This window comes from Platichthys flesus, chromosome 8, assembly GCF_949316205.1.
Source record: "Platichthys flesus chromosome 8, fPlaFle2.1, whole genome shotgun sequence".
NCBI lineage: Eukaryota > Metazoa > Chordata > Actinopteri > Pleuronectiformes > Pleuronectidae > Platichthys > Platichthys flesus.
This window is the reverse complement of record NC_084952.1, coordinates 4116081-4136129: the sequence shown is the minus strand read 5'-3', so window position 1 is coordinate 4136129 and position 20049 is coordinate 4116081. Positions and strand designations below refer to the sequence as shown.

The 20049-nt window shown below is 44.2% G+C and overlaps 1 protein-coding gene across 2 annotated transcripts in view; it reads right to left on the bottom strand.

The window, feature by feature from the left end:
• Positions 1 to 2221: 2221 nt before the first annotated feature.
• The window catches only part of fstl5 (follistatin-like 5), a 148790-nt gene continuing 130962 nt past the window's right edge, over positions 2222 to 20049 (bottom strand). For both annotated transcript variants that reach the window (XM_062393101.1, XM_062393102.1), the window contains exons 13-16: positions 15579 to 15728; positions 12289 to 12396; positions 10372 to 10496; positions 2222 to 4693 (exon numbers count right to left, since the gene is read on the bottom strand). In XM_062393101.1, coding sequence (XP_062249085.1) covers positions 3991 to 4693; positions 10372 to 10496; positions 12289 to 12396; positions 15579 to 15728 — 1086 coding nt within the window. In that variant the 3' untranslated portion in view covers positions 2222 to 3990. The remainder of the gene's footprint in view (positions 4694 to 10371; positions 10497 to 12288; positions 12397 to 15578; positions 15729 to 20049) is intronic.

Below are 20049 nucleotides of genomic sequence, written 5' to 3'. Positions count from 1 at the left end.
CAAGTTGCAGCTCCTCCATTTCCTTTGTGCATTTCATTGTGGGAGAATAATGTCCATCAACATCATTCTCAATTTAACTGGTTTGATTTTGTCACTTCTCCGGTTTTGAACACACAACAAACACAGCCTGCTTATAATCACTGTGTACCAGGAGCATACAAACTATAAGAAACGGCATAAAGCTGGTTTAACTAAGAAGCCGAACACGGTAAACATCACCAGCTGAGCATGGGAACATGTCGCTCAGATCAGCTAGTGAAGAACAAATGGAAAAAGGATTTTGGGAACACGTCCCCACTGTTTCCTGCTATTTAATAAACCCAGTTAATTGATTAATCAAAACAATATATAAAGAGATTAATCAATGAGGGAAAATAATCCCCCAACAGAGCAGCAAAATGTAAACACATATGTTCCCCGTCTTGCGTGTCTGTCGATGTAATTACATTTCGCTCACTGCACCACCATGACAAGTGAAAGAGAGACAAAGAGAGGATGCAGGATGAGGACCAGTGCAGCACCAGTGCAGCACCAGTGCAGCAGTGGCTTCAATCCGTCCTCAGGTGACTCGGTGTGGACGTGGCAGAGAAGTTGTGCTGCGTCAGGCCCCCGGCAGCATTAATGAGGAGGCAGCAGCATGACCACACCGCTCCTCCTTATGAATGGAGTAATAGAGAGATGCAGAGTGAGGTGCTAAATCCTCCTGATGGAGGTGAGTGGGTGTCGGAGGTGGGAGGGGGGGGTCCTGGGCCGTCCCGGGTGACCAGGAGAAGATAAAGCACCCACAATAGATAATTAAAGAACCGCCGGCTTCTCTTTTTCTATTCACGTGGCCATTTTATTAAAGGGGACTGGGTAAGGACGGAAATTTATATAAACCACCAGCCTGTGTGACTCAGAGGGGAATGTGAATTGGCAGCGGTGGTTGGGGGGGAGGAGATTATTAGGGAGCGTTTATCAGGAGTGCAGGGGGGGGGGGGACACTTTTGCAGGGGAGCTTCAGCTCTGTTGATCTCCGGTGAATAACTGTGAGCATGTCACCTGCAACAAAGGTGCATTCACAGACCTGCTTGTTCAGGCATTAATCCTCCTGTGTGTACTCTGACCGGTTCTGTCTGTTCCTGCAGTACAGACACAGATACTGTAGTTACACATTTCACAGCAGCTGTAGCTAATTTGCAGTTTAAGACAAACCTAATGAAGATTATTCTACTAAATCTGATTCAATGGGGACATTTGTGTTGAAATCAGTTGACTATGACGAAACTTAATTTATCTCGGAGAGCATATAAAGTGTCATTAAAACTTGACATTACACTTTGTACTTTTACAGGATGTAAGTACACATTTGAAGGACTTTTACCAGCGTTACTTCACTATTGAACTATAACTACAAGTTCACTGGGTTGGTCTCATACTTAGTTTTTGCTTAAAAAGACGTGTTGTGTAGTAATGAAATTATGTGTTGTCCAACCAACAATTTAAAACCCACATAAATACTTTATTACCTCTGCCTAGGAGATTTTTCAGGTTTTTAGCAGCATTATGCAAACATCGCTGGACAGATTACCATGAAATGCATTATGGGCCAGGAAGGAACCTTTTAAACTCTAATGCAGATCCAGGAATTGTTTTTCACTTTGTTTTAACGAAGATGTTTTTAGAACGCGAGAATAATTCATGGATCTTGATGGAAAAAATCTGCCATTTTTTAGGGCACCAATATGTATGAGTGTGTACAGCTTGGTACAGATCCAAATAAAAATCCAAATGTACTGAATTTATATTAGGTTTTTAAAAGAGGAGGGGGGGGGGCTGTTGGGCCTTGGCAGAGGTATGCACTCTACTAAGTGTTACTCTAAACATTACCCTTTACACTGGAGAAATTGTTACAACTTAATATTTTATATCCTATCTATTATATGTTATACGTAGTTAACTCTTGAAAATAAAATAAAACGATAATTATATAAGAAGTTTATTCTCAAGAGTTATAAAGATTGCAGTAATTGGTTGAATCAAGTCCAGATTATCCACAAAATGTATGTCATGGTAATTCACTCGTCTCCATCTTACACAACTGCTTGTTCTTTCTTTGCTGAATATAAATATGACCAGCAGGGTTTTGACCTTGTTCGTGGAGGCTGTAAAAGGGAAGCTGTTGGATTGTGTCTTTAAACAAATGTTGAATTAGGAAGAGTTGACATCATGCTCGTTTTTTCTTGGTTTAGGTTTTTATTGTTGGATAAAATGACAAGCGTGTTTTCTCTATATAAATAACAATCACATGGAGGAACATACAGGACATGGCTATATGGAGGTGAAAGCAGTGTTGGTGATCACAATGTATTCGAGTACACGATGTGGATAATGACAACTGTGGGGTGTATTCGCTTCTTCAAAAGGAAAATCAACAAAAGAACCTGCGTGAATCTGTACATTCGTGAGAAGGTAGCGGGAGAGAGAAAGGTCAGAGGTCGTCATCAGCAGTACAGTCGAGTGTAAAGGTCAGAAAAAAACACATAGTGTGATGGGGGGGGGGTAGAGAAAAAAGGCTTAAATTAAATTAAAAACAAAAATTATATACGAGTTAGATCTAACAGGAAAGACAGGGTGAGTTTATATAATCTGTACACATCAAAAGTTCTTACTAAAATTGAAATACAGTTGCCCATCGTGAGTCATAGAGTGCTAGGGTGACAATGCATAGAAATGTGTGCGGCAAGGAAACGGTTTTTCTTTGACTCGCCGGCTATGAATCTACTGCAGGACGTTCTGGAAAGAGTCGTCATTCACATTCAAAGCTCCTCCTCAAAGACCCTCTACACACACACACACACACACACACACAGACAAACACACAACTATCCCGCTCCCCAGTGTGCTAGCACGTCGTTACTTCACATTAAAACATCCACTGGAAACCCGCTGTCAAGCAGAGCAGACAATGCGTGTTTTCCACTCTTCATCCTATTAAGCTCCACTACCCTCTCTTCTCTTTCCTCCTCGTGTTTGATTCCCGGGAATATTTAAGTTGCGATTGGGTTTTCTTCACACACAAGTGCTCTATTGACTCATTGCTAAGGAACAGTTTGACATACTTAAATTTAACAATGTGCAGTGTATAAAGCTGGTACGTTTTTTTAAACATCGCCACTGACTTTCATTTCTTCGGCTTTGGACTAAAAAGGGATAAAAAGAAAGCGTTTCGCTCAGAACCTTCCAGCGCCGGTTATAATTCGGGAGTCTCTGTCTCCACTTCAAACGGGATGGGATCACAGCAAGCGCTCGTTTTAATTAGGCCAATCGGCTGCGTGTGGACGGACGGGCCAGATTCAAAGGGAGGAACGGAGCTCACTACAAACGGAGGGGTCAAAGCAAGAGGTGTAGTTTGCAGCCACACTGGGAATGATTACACTAATTCCTCCCATGGAGGGCGCTTTTCCTTGAAGGCACAGGAAAAAAGTTGGGGATGGGTAAACTTAGATTACAAGAGTCAATCCGGACACGTACAGTATATATATATATTATATCTAGTTCTGCCAATTTCACTTGAGTATTGGTTTTTGTTCAGAGATTATCTACAGCATTCCCACACACTGAACACAACTGACTGTGAACATTAAAGCAAAGTTGCACATATTTACGGCTTCATACCAAATTTGTCCTGAAAAATGTTTCCAGCAAGCAAGATCATGTTGACTGAAACACAAACCACCCGGTGGAAAACAACGATTTAAACTTGGCTTCAAGACGATATCAATCAGTTACTCCCTCGGCTGAATTTTTATTTTATTTTTTTGTTTTTTTTGGGGGGGGGGGGGGGATGATACTTCCTCCCTCCAGCGGACTTACAAACGGCCAATTTGGTTTTTCGGGAATCTGTGGATTTCACGTCTGTGCTCCCACAAAATGAAAGAATCTGCAACAGAATTCAGTGCAACAGTAACTTTGACAAAAACAAAGCTCCTCGGGTCTCGCGGCCGCGACCTAAGACTCGCCGACCCACACCACCACGTTGCCTTTGACCACGTCGGTGATCTCACAGTTGAGCTTGTTGAGCCGGCCGTTCAGGACGAAGAGGGACTCTCTGGACGGGGTCATGAGGTACTGGCCGAACAGTCCGCTGCCGGCCATTACCCTGTTCCTACCGCTCCACGGCCACTCGAACGACTTCGTGGCCTCTTTCAAGCTCTTGATCATCTTGACTTTGCCGGAGCTCAGTTCCACAAACAGGGCGTCGGTTTGACGGCCCGAGCTCCCGAACACGTTGTACTGGTGGACCTCGGTGAAGGAGCGCTGGAAGGCCAGGTCGGACAGGTGGAGGTTCGTGTGGATGTCGAACGGCTCCTGGATCTCCCCCCGATCGGTGATGGTCTGGATCCTCATCAGGCCGTCGCCGTCGTCCACAGTGACCAGGTAGTGGCCGTCCGGAGACACGTAGGGAGTGCCGGTGACGTCGCGGTTTTGTCCGATGGAGCTGTCTGTCACGCTGTCCAGGATGAGCTGGGGCTGCGTAGCGCCGGTGGAGTCGGGTCGGCAATTGACGAAGTAATAGCCGCCGAGGTGAGTGTAGGCCACGGACTTGGGGATGCAGTTATACTCCCACAAACTGATGTTTTTCACGTATGACGTTGTCTCCAGGTCGATCTTGTGGAGGACAGGTTCATTTCGATGAAGGATGAGGCCGAATCTGCAGGGAAGAGAAAAGTCCCAAATTTCAATCAATAACACGGCAAAGTCTTGTAAACTCCAAATTAAGACATATTTGTTGTCATGTTAGTGGCGAGGCTGCCGGGAGACTTTCCTCCAGTCATGCTCTGTACACACATTGATCCCGAACACTGTGTCCAAATTATATGTTTTGATTTTGTGAGGGTGACATTTGTGATTGACATTTCAGCGAAATGTCACAAAACCGGTCAATAGTGTTCCATAAATTCTGAAACACAATTATTTTTCCTTCAATTTAAATTATTATTAATCTTGATGATCCCTTCTTTTTCAATCAGAGCTATCATCAGATTTCATTTTGAACAGTCCATTGATATCATTTATAATAAAATATCTTCACATTAGTTATAACCTGACTGTTTTTAATGCAATTAAATCAAAAGCTAGGAACATTGAACCTGCCTCACATACTCATGTTAATAGTCCCTTACTCTTGATGTGTATTTGATTAATTCATGATATACAGAGAAACTGAAACTAAATCATTATGACCTTTGGGTCTACAGGGTCCTGAGGACTCGGACAAGATGGAATACTGAGTAAAACGTTTCTGAAAAGGTTGTTTCCTCCACCAGGGAGGTGGATTTTTGTTTGTTTGTTAGCACAATTCTGCAAAAACTACTGCACACATGTTCACAACTTTCTGTGGATGGGTGGGACATAACCCAAGGAGAAACCAATACATTTAGATTTTCAGCATTTGCTTTGATTTCTCAGAGAATAGGTCAAGCAGAAAGCGGTAACATCTTATAATACAATAATACAATCCACAAATCAAGCTGACATCAACCAGAAATAACAACCACCGGTTCATTCTGTAACATTTTTGAACCGGCCTCATTTTAAAGAATTAATCAGTAGAATATTAATGTAACTAAGAAGGTTTTTAACCAGCTAAAGGCCCAACTTTGGTCCCGGACCGTCCTCACACTGACAGCTCAGCACCATCTATTCTTTCCCCTCTAATAGAAATATATTAGGTTTTTTTATGGGGGCATGGATCTGTGAACATGCTTCTCATTACAAAAACCCCAAAGAGTCTCTTAATGGCACATTACGTCTTAACAGCTGAACGGGGAAGAGGGAATGTGCACCGAGCTGACAGGCCTCAATTAAATATGAATACCAGCTGATCGATGCTGACAGGCACTTCAAGCCTGCCGCTGCTCATCATCTTTTATGCGATTTGAAAACCAAGCTGTCGCATACCTGTGAACAGAAAAATGGCTGTTTGAAAGCCCCCCCCCCCCTCCCACCGTGCAGGGAATCATCGATCCAGAGATCATTTTGTCCACCAGGTCCAGAGACACGAGGCGACACCGAGTTCGACAAGATGTGTTGTATTGTCTTTAAAGCCGGCCAGCTGGTGTCACAGGTAATTTGTGGACACGAATCAACGGAACCTAACACTGAGCTATTTTTAACATGGGTGCACGGGATGGCAGGCGCGGGGCGAAACCAGATCTGACTAATTCTCAAAATTGAATTTCTGCTGGATTTGTTGTCCTCTGATTTGCAGCAGCTGTTGCTTTGACAAATTACTGGCATATCAAAAGAAAAAAACAATCGGTCGGCTGTCGTGCAGTTTGAGTCGCTCTGTAATCTGATTCCCTCTCATGGCTGCAGTGGACCGATCCGTTCTGAGCCGGGGGTGCAACTTGTAGTATTTTACGTTGACCTTGATGTTGTCCACCGGTCCATAGTTTTGACTCTTTTAAATTGAACTCAACTCTCATCTGAAAAATAGCTTTTTTAATGCCTGACAGATGCAATAATAAAAAGAATAGACGCTGAAGACACTGATGAAGATGAGTTAGCTAGTGGGATGAGAGCTGAAGACAGTGTCTGTGTGATCAAGTGATCTCTGCAGCAGAGCTAATACATCACTTCCTGTCTCTGTCTGCTTCACCCGGCTGCTCCACCTCTCGCCCCAGCAGCACAGAGGATTTGATCCTGCTGTGAACGTGTCTGTGCAGAGGATCTCCCGCTGTGTTCTGCAAAGTCTGAAGACAAATCTCTGGATTAGACCCACAGGTCGTGTCTGTAAACCACGTTGGTGGATTTGTAATTTTTCAGTGAGGAACCTGTTCGATGTTTGTGCAGATCTGGATCAGGGGGTGGATTCATTTTCCTCATTTGAGAATTGAAATCTGATTGTGTCAAATGTGATGCAGCTTGATTGGATTTAAGGTTTGTGATCTACTGGGTTCCATTGTAGTTTAGGGTATCAGAGCTGCAGTGTTTGTGTTCTGTGTTGAACAGAAAGGCAGAATAACACCTGAAGAATGAGCAATATGAAAAATAATACTCTTTAAAAGAAAAATACTTTTACTTGGACATGAAGATTATTGCATTTATGTCTATATTTTATCTTTTACCTTGACCAGGGTACTTTACTTTCTGTGTCATTATAGAAATTAAATCGTTAAAGACTCAGGAACTACTGACTGAAGACACAATTCATAGTTGGTAAATAGTTTTAGTCTTTGTGTGACTTTGTGTAACTATTTAAATTTATGCAAACATGTTGGATCCTGATCTCACTGCGTCTCACCTCCACTGACAAGCTCCAAGACATTTTTGAAATCTGCAGTTCAAAGATTTTACTTTCTCTTTCCTCCAAGCTGAGGATTTTGAATTCAATATTGTGGCTGTTGGGACGAATCAATGAGTCGTGCACATACGCTGGGACATCTATTGGTAACATGCTCGGAACCTAAAGGTCAAAGTTCCCTTTTTATCCTACATGGACCCGATTATCTCCACCGGCAGTGAGATGTTCTTTTTAAATTCCACCTTTTTGATAAATTAATAATGCAGCATTGTTTGCCGTTGCTCTGATGTGAACGCAGCTGCGCGGCTTCATCGGCAGATCCAGATCGCTCTCAGCCACACTGACAGCTGCTGTCTGTCGACTGCACCATCGATTAATGCATTACAGATTCTCCTCGCTTCTGCACAATGGGGTAACATCTTTATTTTCATCTCATCATCTCATCTACACATCTGTATTTTTTTCCCAGTGTACACATTTCCCGGGTCTGAACACTTAACCCCTGATGTGATGTTTAATCCACAGTTTGGTTAAAGACCCAGAGGCCAGAATTCACGAGGAAACAGCAGGACATTGAACGCTGCACAGTGAGGGATATCTATAACACAGCAATTCTTGTTCACCCATCCTCCAGCGTGAAAAACATTGAATCAACATCTCGCTTGGCTTGTTTCGCCGAGAGGAAGTCGGAGCAATGATTAGAAATTTGTGAAGAATAGTTGCGAGCAGCCCGAGCTGCAGGGTCCTGTGTTTCTCCCGAAATGAGAAAGAACAATTTTTTTATTTTGCTGACATGCAGAGCTGCCTGACTGTAAGTCGATGGGTCTAATGAATGACAGCCCCCAGATGTTCCTGCACAATCACCAGAAGTTGCAGAATTTATGTCGGCTGCTCACACGCTGCTCATGTTGCTAAATCGACTGATCGATGCTGCGCTGCCGCCAGTGGGCAACTAGCTGAGTACTAACAAAGGAAGAGGCAGTACAGTAGATTCAAGCTTATTAAACACTCCACTGTCCTGATGCCATTAGTACCTGCAGCACATTGTGTACTTGAACTGCAACTGGACACAGAGAAGAACCCCCCCCCCCCCCCCCCCCCCCCCCGTCACTTTCCATGAGACCATTAACATCCTGAAATCCTCCAGACCTCCCACCTGGTCCTGGCCCCTCCATGACATTACCCAAGCGTTTGAAAGCAGCTTTTTCTCCGTGCACGTTAAGACTGAGTGTGACAGCTACTCATCACTCGTGAAAACCAGCGCAGCGGTTCGATTCCCTCTGCATTCAGCACGTCCGGGCTTTTTGAAAATGATCAACGGGAAATGTCTTTGCTGCTTCGTTGGTTTTTTATTTCCCCGTCTGTCTCTAACACAACTCATCCTACTGTCCTCACACTGTGTGTACGGTGCTTCGTGTTGTTTCAGAGGAACCGGCCTCTTTGACACCGGGACTCTGGGGACGTCAGAACTGAGGAGACGGCTGTTTTCTGATGCGTCTGTGATATCATCGAAAAAATAAAACGTGAACACATCCAAACTCTGTAATTGATTGATTAGGTTCATGTTGACATGTTGATGACCGGGTCTTTTTTTTCTTTTTACAGGAGCTCACACAGTCTGTGCGGCTCTGATTTACTGCTGCTCGGTCCGAATGGTGTCATCAGCATTTACTTTCCATCGCAGATGCTTAGCAACGCGATTACCCTGTCTAACCTTGTTTGAAGGACAGAGCGGGTACAGAGCTAAGTGCTCACACACAGAGCACATTGACTTATAACTGCACCAGATACATAACGACCAGTCGATAGTGGAAATCTATTCTTTTAGATCCTTATTGTTTTACTTTTTTTATAGGTTACTTTAGTTATGAGATTGATATTACGACGCAACCACTCAGTGGCGGCATTAGGTAGCTGTTATAACTGAACTGTTATAATAACAAATACTGTAAATCAACAAAGCAACTTTATAGATGCAGCAGTTCTATAACCAAGGTTACAAAGTGCATGAGAGTAAAAAAACACAGAGCAAAACAAGACAAAACAAGAAGGATGCTAATATTCAGTGTTTTATACACCAGCATTGACGTGTTAATTAACAGATAAATGTATTATTTAATTACACATTTATAGTGAGAAATCACCCTTACTTGCTTTGAGGTCAAGTTCATAGCAGAGCTTTTGTATTGGATTGCAACAGATCCTACATGTGTGTATAATAAAGTGTAAATTAACTCTTGTTAAAGCTTCAGAAACTCAAATTAACAGGAATTGTTTGAGCTGTAAACAGAATCTATCATTAAACTACATGAGAATTATGTTTAATAGATAAACATAACTCTCACCAATATTCTTTATAAACTGAAATGTTTACATCTCGGGTGTGAATCAGCTGTGAATGGGACTCGACAGCACAAGTGTGGATCTTAACAACAGCAGCGGTGCAACTATAGCGTCACTACAGGCCAAACAATCCCAAACAGGCCGGTTTAGAACGGTCACTGAACTGGTGTTCTTTCAATTTGACATTTTGGAAAAGCACAAGTGTCTATTATTAAATAATTATAGTCTCTGTGCTGACACCTAAATAAGAAAATTGGGAATATTTGACCTTTGACACCTAACCAACAGCATGTAGTGTTCTTAGTTTCCATGGCCGAGGCAGCTGTGTCGATATAATAAGTTATCATACTTATTATGCTGTTGAGATCTATTCATTGTTAATCAATTAAACTCCAGAGTAACTGTCAGAAGACTGAACCTTTGCTGATTAAAAAATGATCGGTTGACTGTTCACTGTCTTTGTGGATTCACAACATTCTGATGTAAACTATTGAATCCAGCGCAGCTCATGGAAGAAAGGTTACGACTCTTTCAGGTGAGTGGCCGTGAAATTCATCTGCAACACCAGATGACCACCGGGACTTTCTCCCCCATCTGCTATTAACACACTCTCTCACAAAACGCCCATCCACATCATTATGGTAGTATTGAGTCTCTGAGAGAGAATGAAAAACAAGGGCAATCAAATGCCGATGGGATGAATTCAGTTATCCTGATCTCTTGGATCCTGTGGAACGAACCTGACGTGGTTAACGATGAGGCTGGAGGCGGGGATGAAGAAGTCGTCCACCCGGTCGAAGCGCCGGCCGACCGGCTGCGTGTGCACGGTGTGGTGGGAGACTCGTCCACTGGCCTGATTGATCACCTGCAGGACAGCAGCAGGGGAGATGGGGGGTGTTCAACATGAGCCTTGGTCTTATTCGTAGCTCACAAACCAGAAGGCAGCTGTTTCTCATGAGTTCACACGAGTAAATCACTTAATATGTTTTGCTATCATCTTTATCTTTGCTTGAGTCGGGATAAAACTGTGAAATCCTCTTATTCTTGAGATCTTCTCTGTGGGAGGTGATGAGCGCTGTTGTCACTGGCTTCTAAATAACCCTCGTTCATGCATAAGAAGCGTGCAGGCACGTGTTTTGTGTGTGGGCAGCATTTGCTTTGATTATGCCACGATGCACAAAGCTTCAGACCGAACCCTGCTTTCATGAAACTCTGTGCAAATAAAACCCCTCAAGTCTCGAGCTGAATCAGGGATAAGTGTCAGAGGAAGTGCTAAAAGCAAAGACACAATATATATTTTGATTGTATTTATAGTAAATGTGTGTTTTTCAGGGAGAAATAAAGTAAAATCTGTCAATGTTTGCACGTTTGCTTTACTGTGTTTCTGTTATGTTCTGTTTGGTTTGAACAAACACAAAATGATATATTGCTGCTGATGCTGGGTTGTTGCAGTTGCTCCTTATCTGTATCAGTGTGTAGGTGCATTAGAAGGGGAAACTGGATGACTGAAGATGTGAATGTGTATTAATAGTTTGTGTCTGTATGTTGACCCTCAAAAGATAACTTTATATATTTGACAAATATATGGAGCTAAAGTTGATGGGTCACCTGTGAAGCTATAATCAGTAAAGGTTGTTGCAACATGTGACTAATGGAATAATTGATTAAACTGCTAATTATGCTTCCCATGGATTGACCTATTGGCCTATCAAATGTCAGACTGTGTAAAAGTCCAAATTTCTGAGACATCTTGTTCAGTCTCACCAGTTGAAAAACTCAAATCTATTAAATAATCAATACACAAGAGAAAGTCGTCACTAATGTGAAAGAGAAAATGTTACTCCTGGTTTTCTTGTATAAGCGACTCATTATTTAATCAACTGATCGCTTCAGTTCTATTCATTGTATATTCAAGTTATAAAGAAAGTTACTACTCAAACAATATGTTAAAATTAAATTGCAGTAAAACATTGCTGCCAGTACACAGTCGTTTTCCAGTGGATATCCTGGTCCCAGGTCTTATAACAGCAATTAGCGGATCTATACAACGTGTGTATCTATTTAAAAAAACAACAATGTAATTCCCCGTCTCTGATAGTTTTGATTTCAAAAGACAAGAGGCTCATCGTATTAAAGCTGAAAGTCGGCAGCTCTTCCTAATTGTTTCTATTTCTATTTCCTTTCCACTGTGCTCGACTCCAGAGCCCGAACAATTGAAAATGTGTCACAGTCCAAATACCTGCGCGGGGCTCTGTGAGTGAATATTAATTATCCTCATCAGGCAAGACAAACAAATCAACAGCTCAAAATCCCAGAGAGGCTGCACTGATTAATGCCACGTCCAGGACATATCGGAAAAAAGGGGGAGAAACACTTCAGGTTTAAATTCGCATTTAATAAGATGTCAGGTCTCACCAGGACGGTGATAATAAGGTTGTTTATATTAAACTGTACATGTGTAGCTAATGGAAAAGGCTCCAGGACCAAACAACACAACTGCAGAGGGTGTTTGTGTGTTGCAGGTAGAATAAAGTATGTCAGTGTGAATGGAGCTGATTTAATTTCAGGGATTAACAGGATACAAATTCATGTGAAACACAAACTCTGTCCCTCTTACCGGACCTGAAATCAAATCCTCTCGAATAACGTGGATTTACCTGCAGGGTCGGGAAGTTCTTCTCGGCGTCTCCCCAGCTGAGCAGCCACACCTGGTCGTGAGATTTGTCATAGTGGAGCTTCACAGGATAAGGATCGGTGCTGACCGTCTGGAGGACACACACACACACACACACACACATACACACACACACACACACACACACACACAGACACACACACACACACGACCAAACGGAGCCTTTAAAGCAAGCAAGGTCTGCAGAATAACAATTTAAGGGGAATCTAGACTTTGCGTTTGAAGAGATCCCTCTTTGATGTGCGGTGGTGATGCCTCTGAAAAGTTTTCCTGCAGACTAATGCATCAGGGTTGACAGGAGCGAGGCTTCTCTTAACAAGGCGGACCGGACGGGGGGGGGGGGGGGCCTCTTATGTACAAGGTGTTTTTTGGTGTTCGGCTGCATTTCAAAATCGAGTGGTGACAGAGACAATTGCTTCACCGCGGCGAAGTAATTGCTTTCAGTCTTTATCCGTTCCCTGACGCGCGGCAGCAGTTTTCCAAAGTCGGAACAAAAGATGAGTCGCCTGTGACAGGAAACCGCTCCTCGTGCATTACGTCCGCAGCTCCCAGGGAATAGGGAAGGTATGAGGGAGAAGATGAAGCTGCGTCACCGAGAAAGCAAGCGTGCTGTTTTTCAAGGAAATAATTCCACCCTGGTATTCCCACAATTCCCTTTGCCTGCAGTTTACTTCCTTTAGTATTTTTTTTTTTTTTGCTATCGAGCCATTATAGTATTGTTTACCCTGGCAAAATATATATCGTTTCATGAGAAAGTGAACAGCTCCTCAGAGGGTTCTTTAAAAAAAAGAAAGAAGAAGTAGAAGAAGAGAATATCCGCTGAATCCCAACTAATCTCTGAGCATGTAGTCATCGGAGAGAACAGGTGTTTGTGTTGTTCTTTTCCTTCTTTTGCCTTTTTCTCTATCAACTTCTTTCTGGCGGAGGAAGATTATCTAGATCCTCATCCAATATGCTCTGGTAAATTCAGCTGCGGCGGCGGATCAGTCGGAGATGAAGCGCGGAGGAAACACTGCGGCGTCTTCAAACATTCATCCGCGTGCACTTTGCATCCAATCTGTTCATTCAAAAGTCCTCACCAGATATTTAATTGGTCAGAAGTTTCAAAATGAATTTTTCTCATTGATTCTATCATGTGCATGTCAATCACATTTATATTTCAATAGGAATTTTGACCGAGGGAAACCAGAACAGGTCTCGTGCTATTTGACACAAGAGATGGTTTCAGGTAGTTTAATTATCAACTGCTGTTATAATGCAATGAAGCTGAACCTCCAGGCAACTGGATAATGAGCTTGTGACAGTGCTGAGGACAACAACCTTGTTACCGGCGGGTCCCTGGGAGTCTTGTGAGCTGTAAACACTCGTTACGGTGTCGGAAACATCTGCAGGGATTTGAACCCCCGGGAATCAACCGGACACATCCCAACAAAAACCCAACTGACACTGATCATTTAGCCGAATGCTGCTCGCGGAAAAATGAGCTGAATGTTGTCATGTGGGAACGGTTCTATTTCCTGAGCCCGGCTGGCGAAAAATAGAACTCCCTCAGGAGAATAAACGGTGCTGCCAGGTGGCCGGGGATTGGAGGGATTGCCACTTCCACTAGCTGTGGAGAAAAAAGGCAGGGGGGGCCATGGTGGCTGATGGCCTCCGGGGAGGTGAGTCTCAGGGTGACTCGCTCGCCACATCGAGGCAGAGGTTGAGTCTCGACGGCGGCAGTGTGTACGAAACACAGCAGGTCAGAGGTCAGCGGCTGAGTTTAAAGGTGGAAGCGCCGAAGTCAGGGCTGAAAAGGAAGCCACTCGATATCACCCGTTCGAGTGGAACAGAGCGGGGGGGAATGCAAAGCTTTCAGACGAGTGAGGAACCGAAGAAAACTCCAACACGAGAGGAACCAGACAGAACAGTCTCCTGTCGTCTGTCGCTTTTCGTCTGCAAGTAACTGAAATGATAAAATAATCCAAACAAATTAAATTGAAATCTGAATTCTGAGGGTTTTCTGGCAGAGAAAACCGTTTGAATGGCAGCTTGATTAAAGTTTACCACAGCACCGCGGCAGGAAGACATGTTAATTAAAAATGTCTGACACATTATTCTTACTGGTGCCGCGCCATCACACCTGCCTCCTCGGGTCCTAACCAAAATAGCAAGTGTGAAAGGTAATGTGACCAACGAGCCATTTTTTTGCCTTAGAAGTCCCTGCAAAACAAGTTCAAAGGGCCATATCATAGCATATTTATGACCCTGGAGCCCCTAGTAATGGTTTAAAAGGACATGACTGTAGTTAGGGCAACAAGGACGTCTCCAGATGTTTTCATATTTATCTAATATTTCAAAAAACCAAGAACAGAGGACGGATCCGAATTGCCAGTGGCCAACTTCCTTTAAATCCTCGGCTTGCTGTTCAGTGTGTGTGACACAGACACTAACGAGTGATTTTGGACTCTAAATGTTAATTGGCAGCCTAGTACTAACTTTAAATCAGGTCCTTAATTGTGATTGGCTGAAGTCTAAAGAATGCCACTCTCTGTTTACGTCACACGCCCGTTACCAGGCAACTGAGTGATTCAAAGCCCCCTCGTTAGTCACCGTTGCTGTGATTGGCCCTCGGCCTCTTGCCCCCCCCCCCGCTGTTGAGCTTTGTCTTCCTCCTGCTTTTGTCTTTTAACTCCCAGTTATTAAAATGAGGATCTATTTCCCACATTACTGACATGAGTGCCAGTCAGAGTCGACAGACTGTCAAGCGTGTTGTGATGTATTCAGCCTCCTGCCAACACTTGATGTTCGGAAATACACACATCACAGCTCTGCCTCTTGTGTATAAGTATCTCGCTAAATTATTACTCAAGTAGAATATTTTAAGTCCGGACATATCTGAAGTAAAAAGCTGTTTCTGTTGAAGTTTCACAGGCACTTTGGGTGAAAAGCTGAGGTCCTGTGCTTCAGAATAATTGTTTCTGGATGAAGGACGATGTACAAACTGATCCTGAGTCTGTATTCGACTATCAGAAAGAACGACTTCTCGAAGGATCTTGTGAAATATGTTTCCTTTGTGTCAAAGTGGGAACATGTGTTTTTTTAGGGGGAGGTAGAGAAACTCTCTTGCTTCCTTCAACCTTGAGGTTTGTTGTGCCTCTGTGTGACATTGTCAACTTCCCTCACATGAACTATATCTCTCATATATTGTTTGTGGTGTTGCTGGCACAAGTGGACGTGAACCCTGTTTTTCCAATTTAGCCTGAACATTACCTGGACAGCCTTCTGAGTCTGGACGTCAACCAGGAGCACTCGATTCAAGGTCGGCTGTGTCACATAAATAAACTTGTCCTTGACGTTGACCGCTGATGACCACACGCACCTCTGGACCGCCTCCCCCGGTGAGGTGGGGCACACCTCCTCCTGGGGGGGGAAAAAAAGCACAAACACACAAACACACTGTCAATTAATTGTTTTCTCACATCACCGGGAAAAACGGTTCGTTAAAAAACAATTATCTCCGTCCAGTCATTATTCTGCGTTGTTTACTCCTCGACCGTCTTATCGCATCTTGGTAACTTGGATAAATTCGATTTTTTTTCCAGGTCCTGCGAGGAGATCTATGTAATCGCTCCCATTTGTCGAACACGTAATCCCCCGGAAAACAAAAACCCCGCCGACGATCTGTGGATGTTCAGCCTCCATTGTTGGCTCGCCCCCCCCCCCCCCCCGGCCGCTGGGAGCCTCAACCAGCGTCCCGTCTCTGGAGTCGTCCTCCCTCTTGCCCCCTCCCCGGCCCTGCTAGACCCACAGGGCTGCATTAGTGTGGGATGATTTAAGGAGCCGCTGGCCAGCAAGGATGAATGAAGGGCTCCTGCGTGTCGGCAGGAACTCTCTCTCTCTCTCTCTCTCTCTCTCTCTCTCTCTCTCTCTCTCTCTCTCTCGCTCTCTCTCTCTCTCTCTCTCTCTCTCTCTCACTGTATTTACAACCACAGAGGCGTTGGGTGACAGGTACCTTCCCACCAGCCAATGTCTTTTAGTTAGAAGGACATTAGGTAATGTATGAACTCCACTGAAGTATGTAAAGGATTGGAGGGGGGGGATGGCAGATACACTCTCAGAATTTATATCTGCTGCAGTTTCCGGCTCGCCCCCCCCCTCCGCCCCTGACTCATCCTCCCCTCCTCTGCTCTCTCTCCAGGGGCGAGTTAAACCAGCTCATTTGGGGCGTTTTAAAACAACGACAGCTCTTTGGCGCTCTCGGCCTCGTGGCACCTTGTTTTTTAATCGGTAGCACCTTTCCGGGTCCAGTCGTTGCACCATCTGTCAGCGTCTCCCATCCAAGACAGGTTAGAGGAGTCCCAGTTACCAGAGCATGAAATCCAGGCCCTGCGCTGAAGCAATCATCACTGGAATTGAACTGTATAACCCCCCCCCCCCCCGTAGACCCACACCCTGGTCATTCTGTGTTATGTGGCTGTAAAAACGTACTTATTGCACCTTTTTAGAAGGTGAGAAATCAAACATCTGACGCCCAGCGGAGGGTGTGAATGGAGGCGGTCGTGAATCCTCGTGTTTACGTGTGTTGCATATGTCTGTATGAGTGCGTTAACATTACATTAATGTAATTTACGGAGTACTCGGAGGCTTCTTACGGGTGTAGATATGTTTTACCCTTTGTTAATGATATTCTTACTCTCTCCTGATAATACACCAGTGCAATGTCTTTTTCATTGATCCACTGAAATCCCTAAAAAGAGCTTTTTACAGGGATTTTGCAGCTGAGTGATGACATTTAAACAGTCCTGCTGAGAAATGTACCAGTCTTCTGGTAGTCCCCCCAGTTTAGCCAGTGGATGATTTGTGGCGTTAATATATTTGTGACACACCATCAGCCATCTGAGGGCAGGAAACCACAGGAAGCAGCGGAGCAGCAACATCCAAAGTGTCAGAAAGAGACATTTTAAAGCAAAGTGGCGGCGCACTTCAACACTGCTGTTCCCTCAAGGTGTTTCTCCAAGGTCTCAATCCAAACTGCTGTAAACTGGCAATGAGGAGCAGCGGAGAGAAAATCTGGACGTCTGTCTCAGTGTTGCTTTATAAATGGTTGACAGGTCAGCTGGTTGAAGGAGGATATTCATCCCTTCTTCAGATACTTCTCTTGCATTATTCAGTCTCTGTAAAGTATGAGACAATTCCTACAGGATACTGGCGACACTGAAACATCATTAACTTAAAACAGAAGTCCGTCTCTGGCTGTAGCCGAGAACTTTCTGATACCGTAGATAGGACGGGACAAGTATTTGAGATTTTTGCATTACACGTCTTAGTATATATTTTACTAACTTCTTGATCATCACTGTAAAGGAAACAAAATCTTCTCGGACAGATCAAAGCACCTCCTCTGAGAATCACTGAGAGAAACTGCTTCAAGCTGTTGATCATGTTCCTTCAGGGACACGACAGGATTTTCTGATTCTCCTCTGCCGCAGAAGGAAGTCGGCTTTTCTGCATTTGGACGTTGGAATGTTTTACCCTGATTCTGTGCGTATCAGGGTAAAACACTCAATACGGTACTTAAGGATAATGGATCGGCCGCGCCATTACCATAAACAAATCAATCAATGCTCCCTGGTGAAGGGGAAAACTTGAGCTTGGGAGCGGCCTTGCGTTCACGCAGCAATTCCCCTAAGACAGCACCGGAGCCGGCGCCGCAGCCCTCGCGGTGATTGATACCCGAATACAAACACACCTCTCCCAGGAACGCTCGGCTGATTGTTGTGCCTTCACTGCACTGCATTATGTATAACAGCCGTCCAATCAGTGCGCGGCTCGTGGATGAGGAGCAGCTCGGAGGAAACCTGTCCTTTGGAGAACACATGTAAATCTACCGGGTATCTATCAACGAGCCGCTTTGAATATTTTGCTGCTTGAGAGCGTCGGTGATAAACGGTGATTCACAGAGGGAGGTGAAGCCCCCCCGACTGCATGTGGTCCCCAATGTATGGAATTAAAGAGAGTGGCTTTAAGTCGGCCCCTGTGTTCACTCTGTGTTCACCCTGTGTTCACCCTGTGTTCACCCTGTGTTCACCCTGTGTTCACTCTGTGTTCACCCCGTGTTCATCCTGTGTTCACTCTATGTTCACCCTGTGTTCACCCTGTGTTCACCCTGTGTTCACTCTGTGTTCACCCTGTGTTCACTCTGTGTTCACCCTGTGTTCACCCTGTGTTCACCCTGTGTTCACTCTGTGTTCACTCTATGTTCACTCTATGTTCACTCTGTGTTCATCCTGTGTTCATCCTGTGTTCACCCTGTGTTCACCCTGTGTTCACCCTGTGTTCATCCTGTGTTCACCCTGTGTTCACTGTGTTCACCCCGTGTTCACTCTGTGTTCATCCTGTGTTCACTCTGTGTTCACCCTGTGTTCACTCTGTGTTCACCCTGTGTTCACTCTATGTTCATCCTGTGTTCACTCTATGTTCATCCTGTGTTCACTCTGTGTTCATCCTGTGTTCACTCTGTGTTCACTCTATGTTCATCCTGTGTTCACCCTGTGTTCATCCTGTGTTCATCCTGTGTTCACTCTGTGTTCACCCTGTGTTCACTCTGTGTTCACCCTGTGTTCACCCTGTGTTCACCCTGTGTTCACCCTGTGTTCACTCTGTGTTCACCCTGTGTTCACCCTGTGTTCACTCTATGTTCATCCTGTGTTCACTCTGTGTTCACCCTGTGTTCATCCTGTGTTCACTCTATGTTCATCCTGTGTTCACCCTGTGTTCACCCTGTGTTCACTCTGTGTTCACCCTGTGTTCACCCTGTGTTCACTCTATGTTCACCCTGTGTTCACTCTGTGTTCACCCTGTGTTCATCCTGTGTTCACTCTATGTTCATCCTGTGTTCACCCTGTGTTCACCCTGTGTTCACTCTGTGTTCACCCTGTGTTCACTCTGTGTTCACCCTGTGTTCACCCTGTGTTCACCCCGTGTTCATCCTGTGTTCACTCTGTGTTCACCCCGTGTTCATCCTGTGTTCACTCTGTGTTCACTCTATGTTCACCCTGTGTCCACCCTGTGTCCACCCTGTGTTCACCCTGTGTTCACTCTGTGTTCACTCTGTGTTCACCCGTGTTCACTCTGATGGTAAGGGCTAACCCTAACCTTAACCCTAGAATGGCACTTAGTTGAATGCACAGGCTTGATATTTTGATACTTTAAAAATCAACTATACACAACAAAGGATAGGTTATTATAGGTGGTATTAGGTATTAGGGCAGTAAAAGTAAAATATTTGTAAATAAGAATAAGAAATGACTAGAATGAATGTTAGTAGAGCATATATTGAAGATAATGAAGAAATAAAATCCTGGATTTGCCCCCGGATCTAGATCTACACCAAAGTTTATCAGGTTCTTTGCCCGCCCCGCTACTAAATTGTATGGCAATCGATTCAGTACTTTTTGCGTATTACTGCTACAGAGATGAAACACCTCAGTGGAGGTAAGCCGAGTGGCACAATCGAACATCGAAGTCACATCGTCCTGAATTGGAGACACTGTGAGATCTCAACACCTAAGATCTATTTTCCGACTAGCTGACAAAAATTGTGAAAAATCTCACAACTATAAGAAAACTCAAAAAAACTTTCCTGGATGTGTCGATTCTGGTGCAAATTGGGGTTCAGCACTTTGTGAGTCATCCTACTAAAGAAAACAGTAGATGAGAGTTGTGTTGTTTACAATACAGT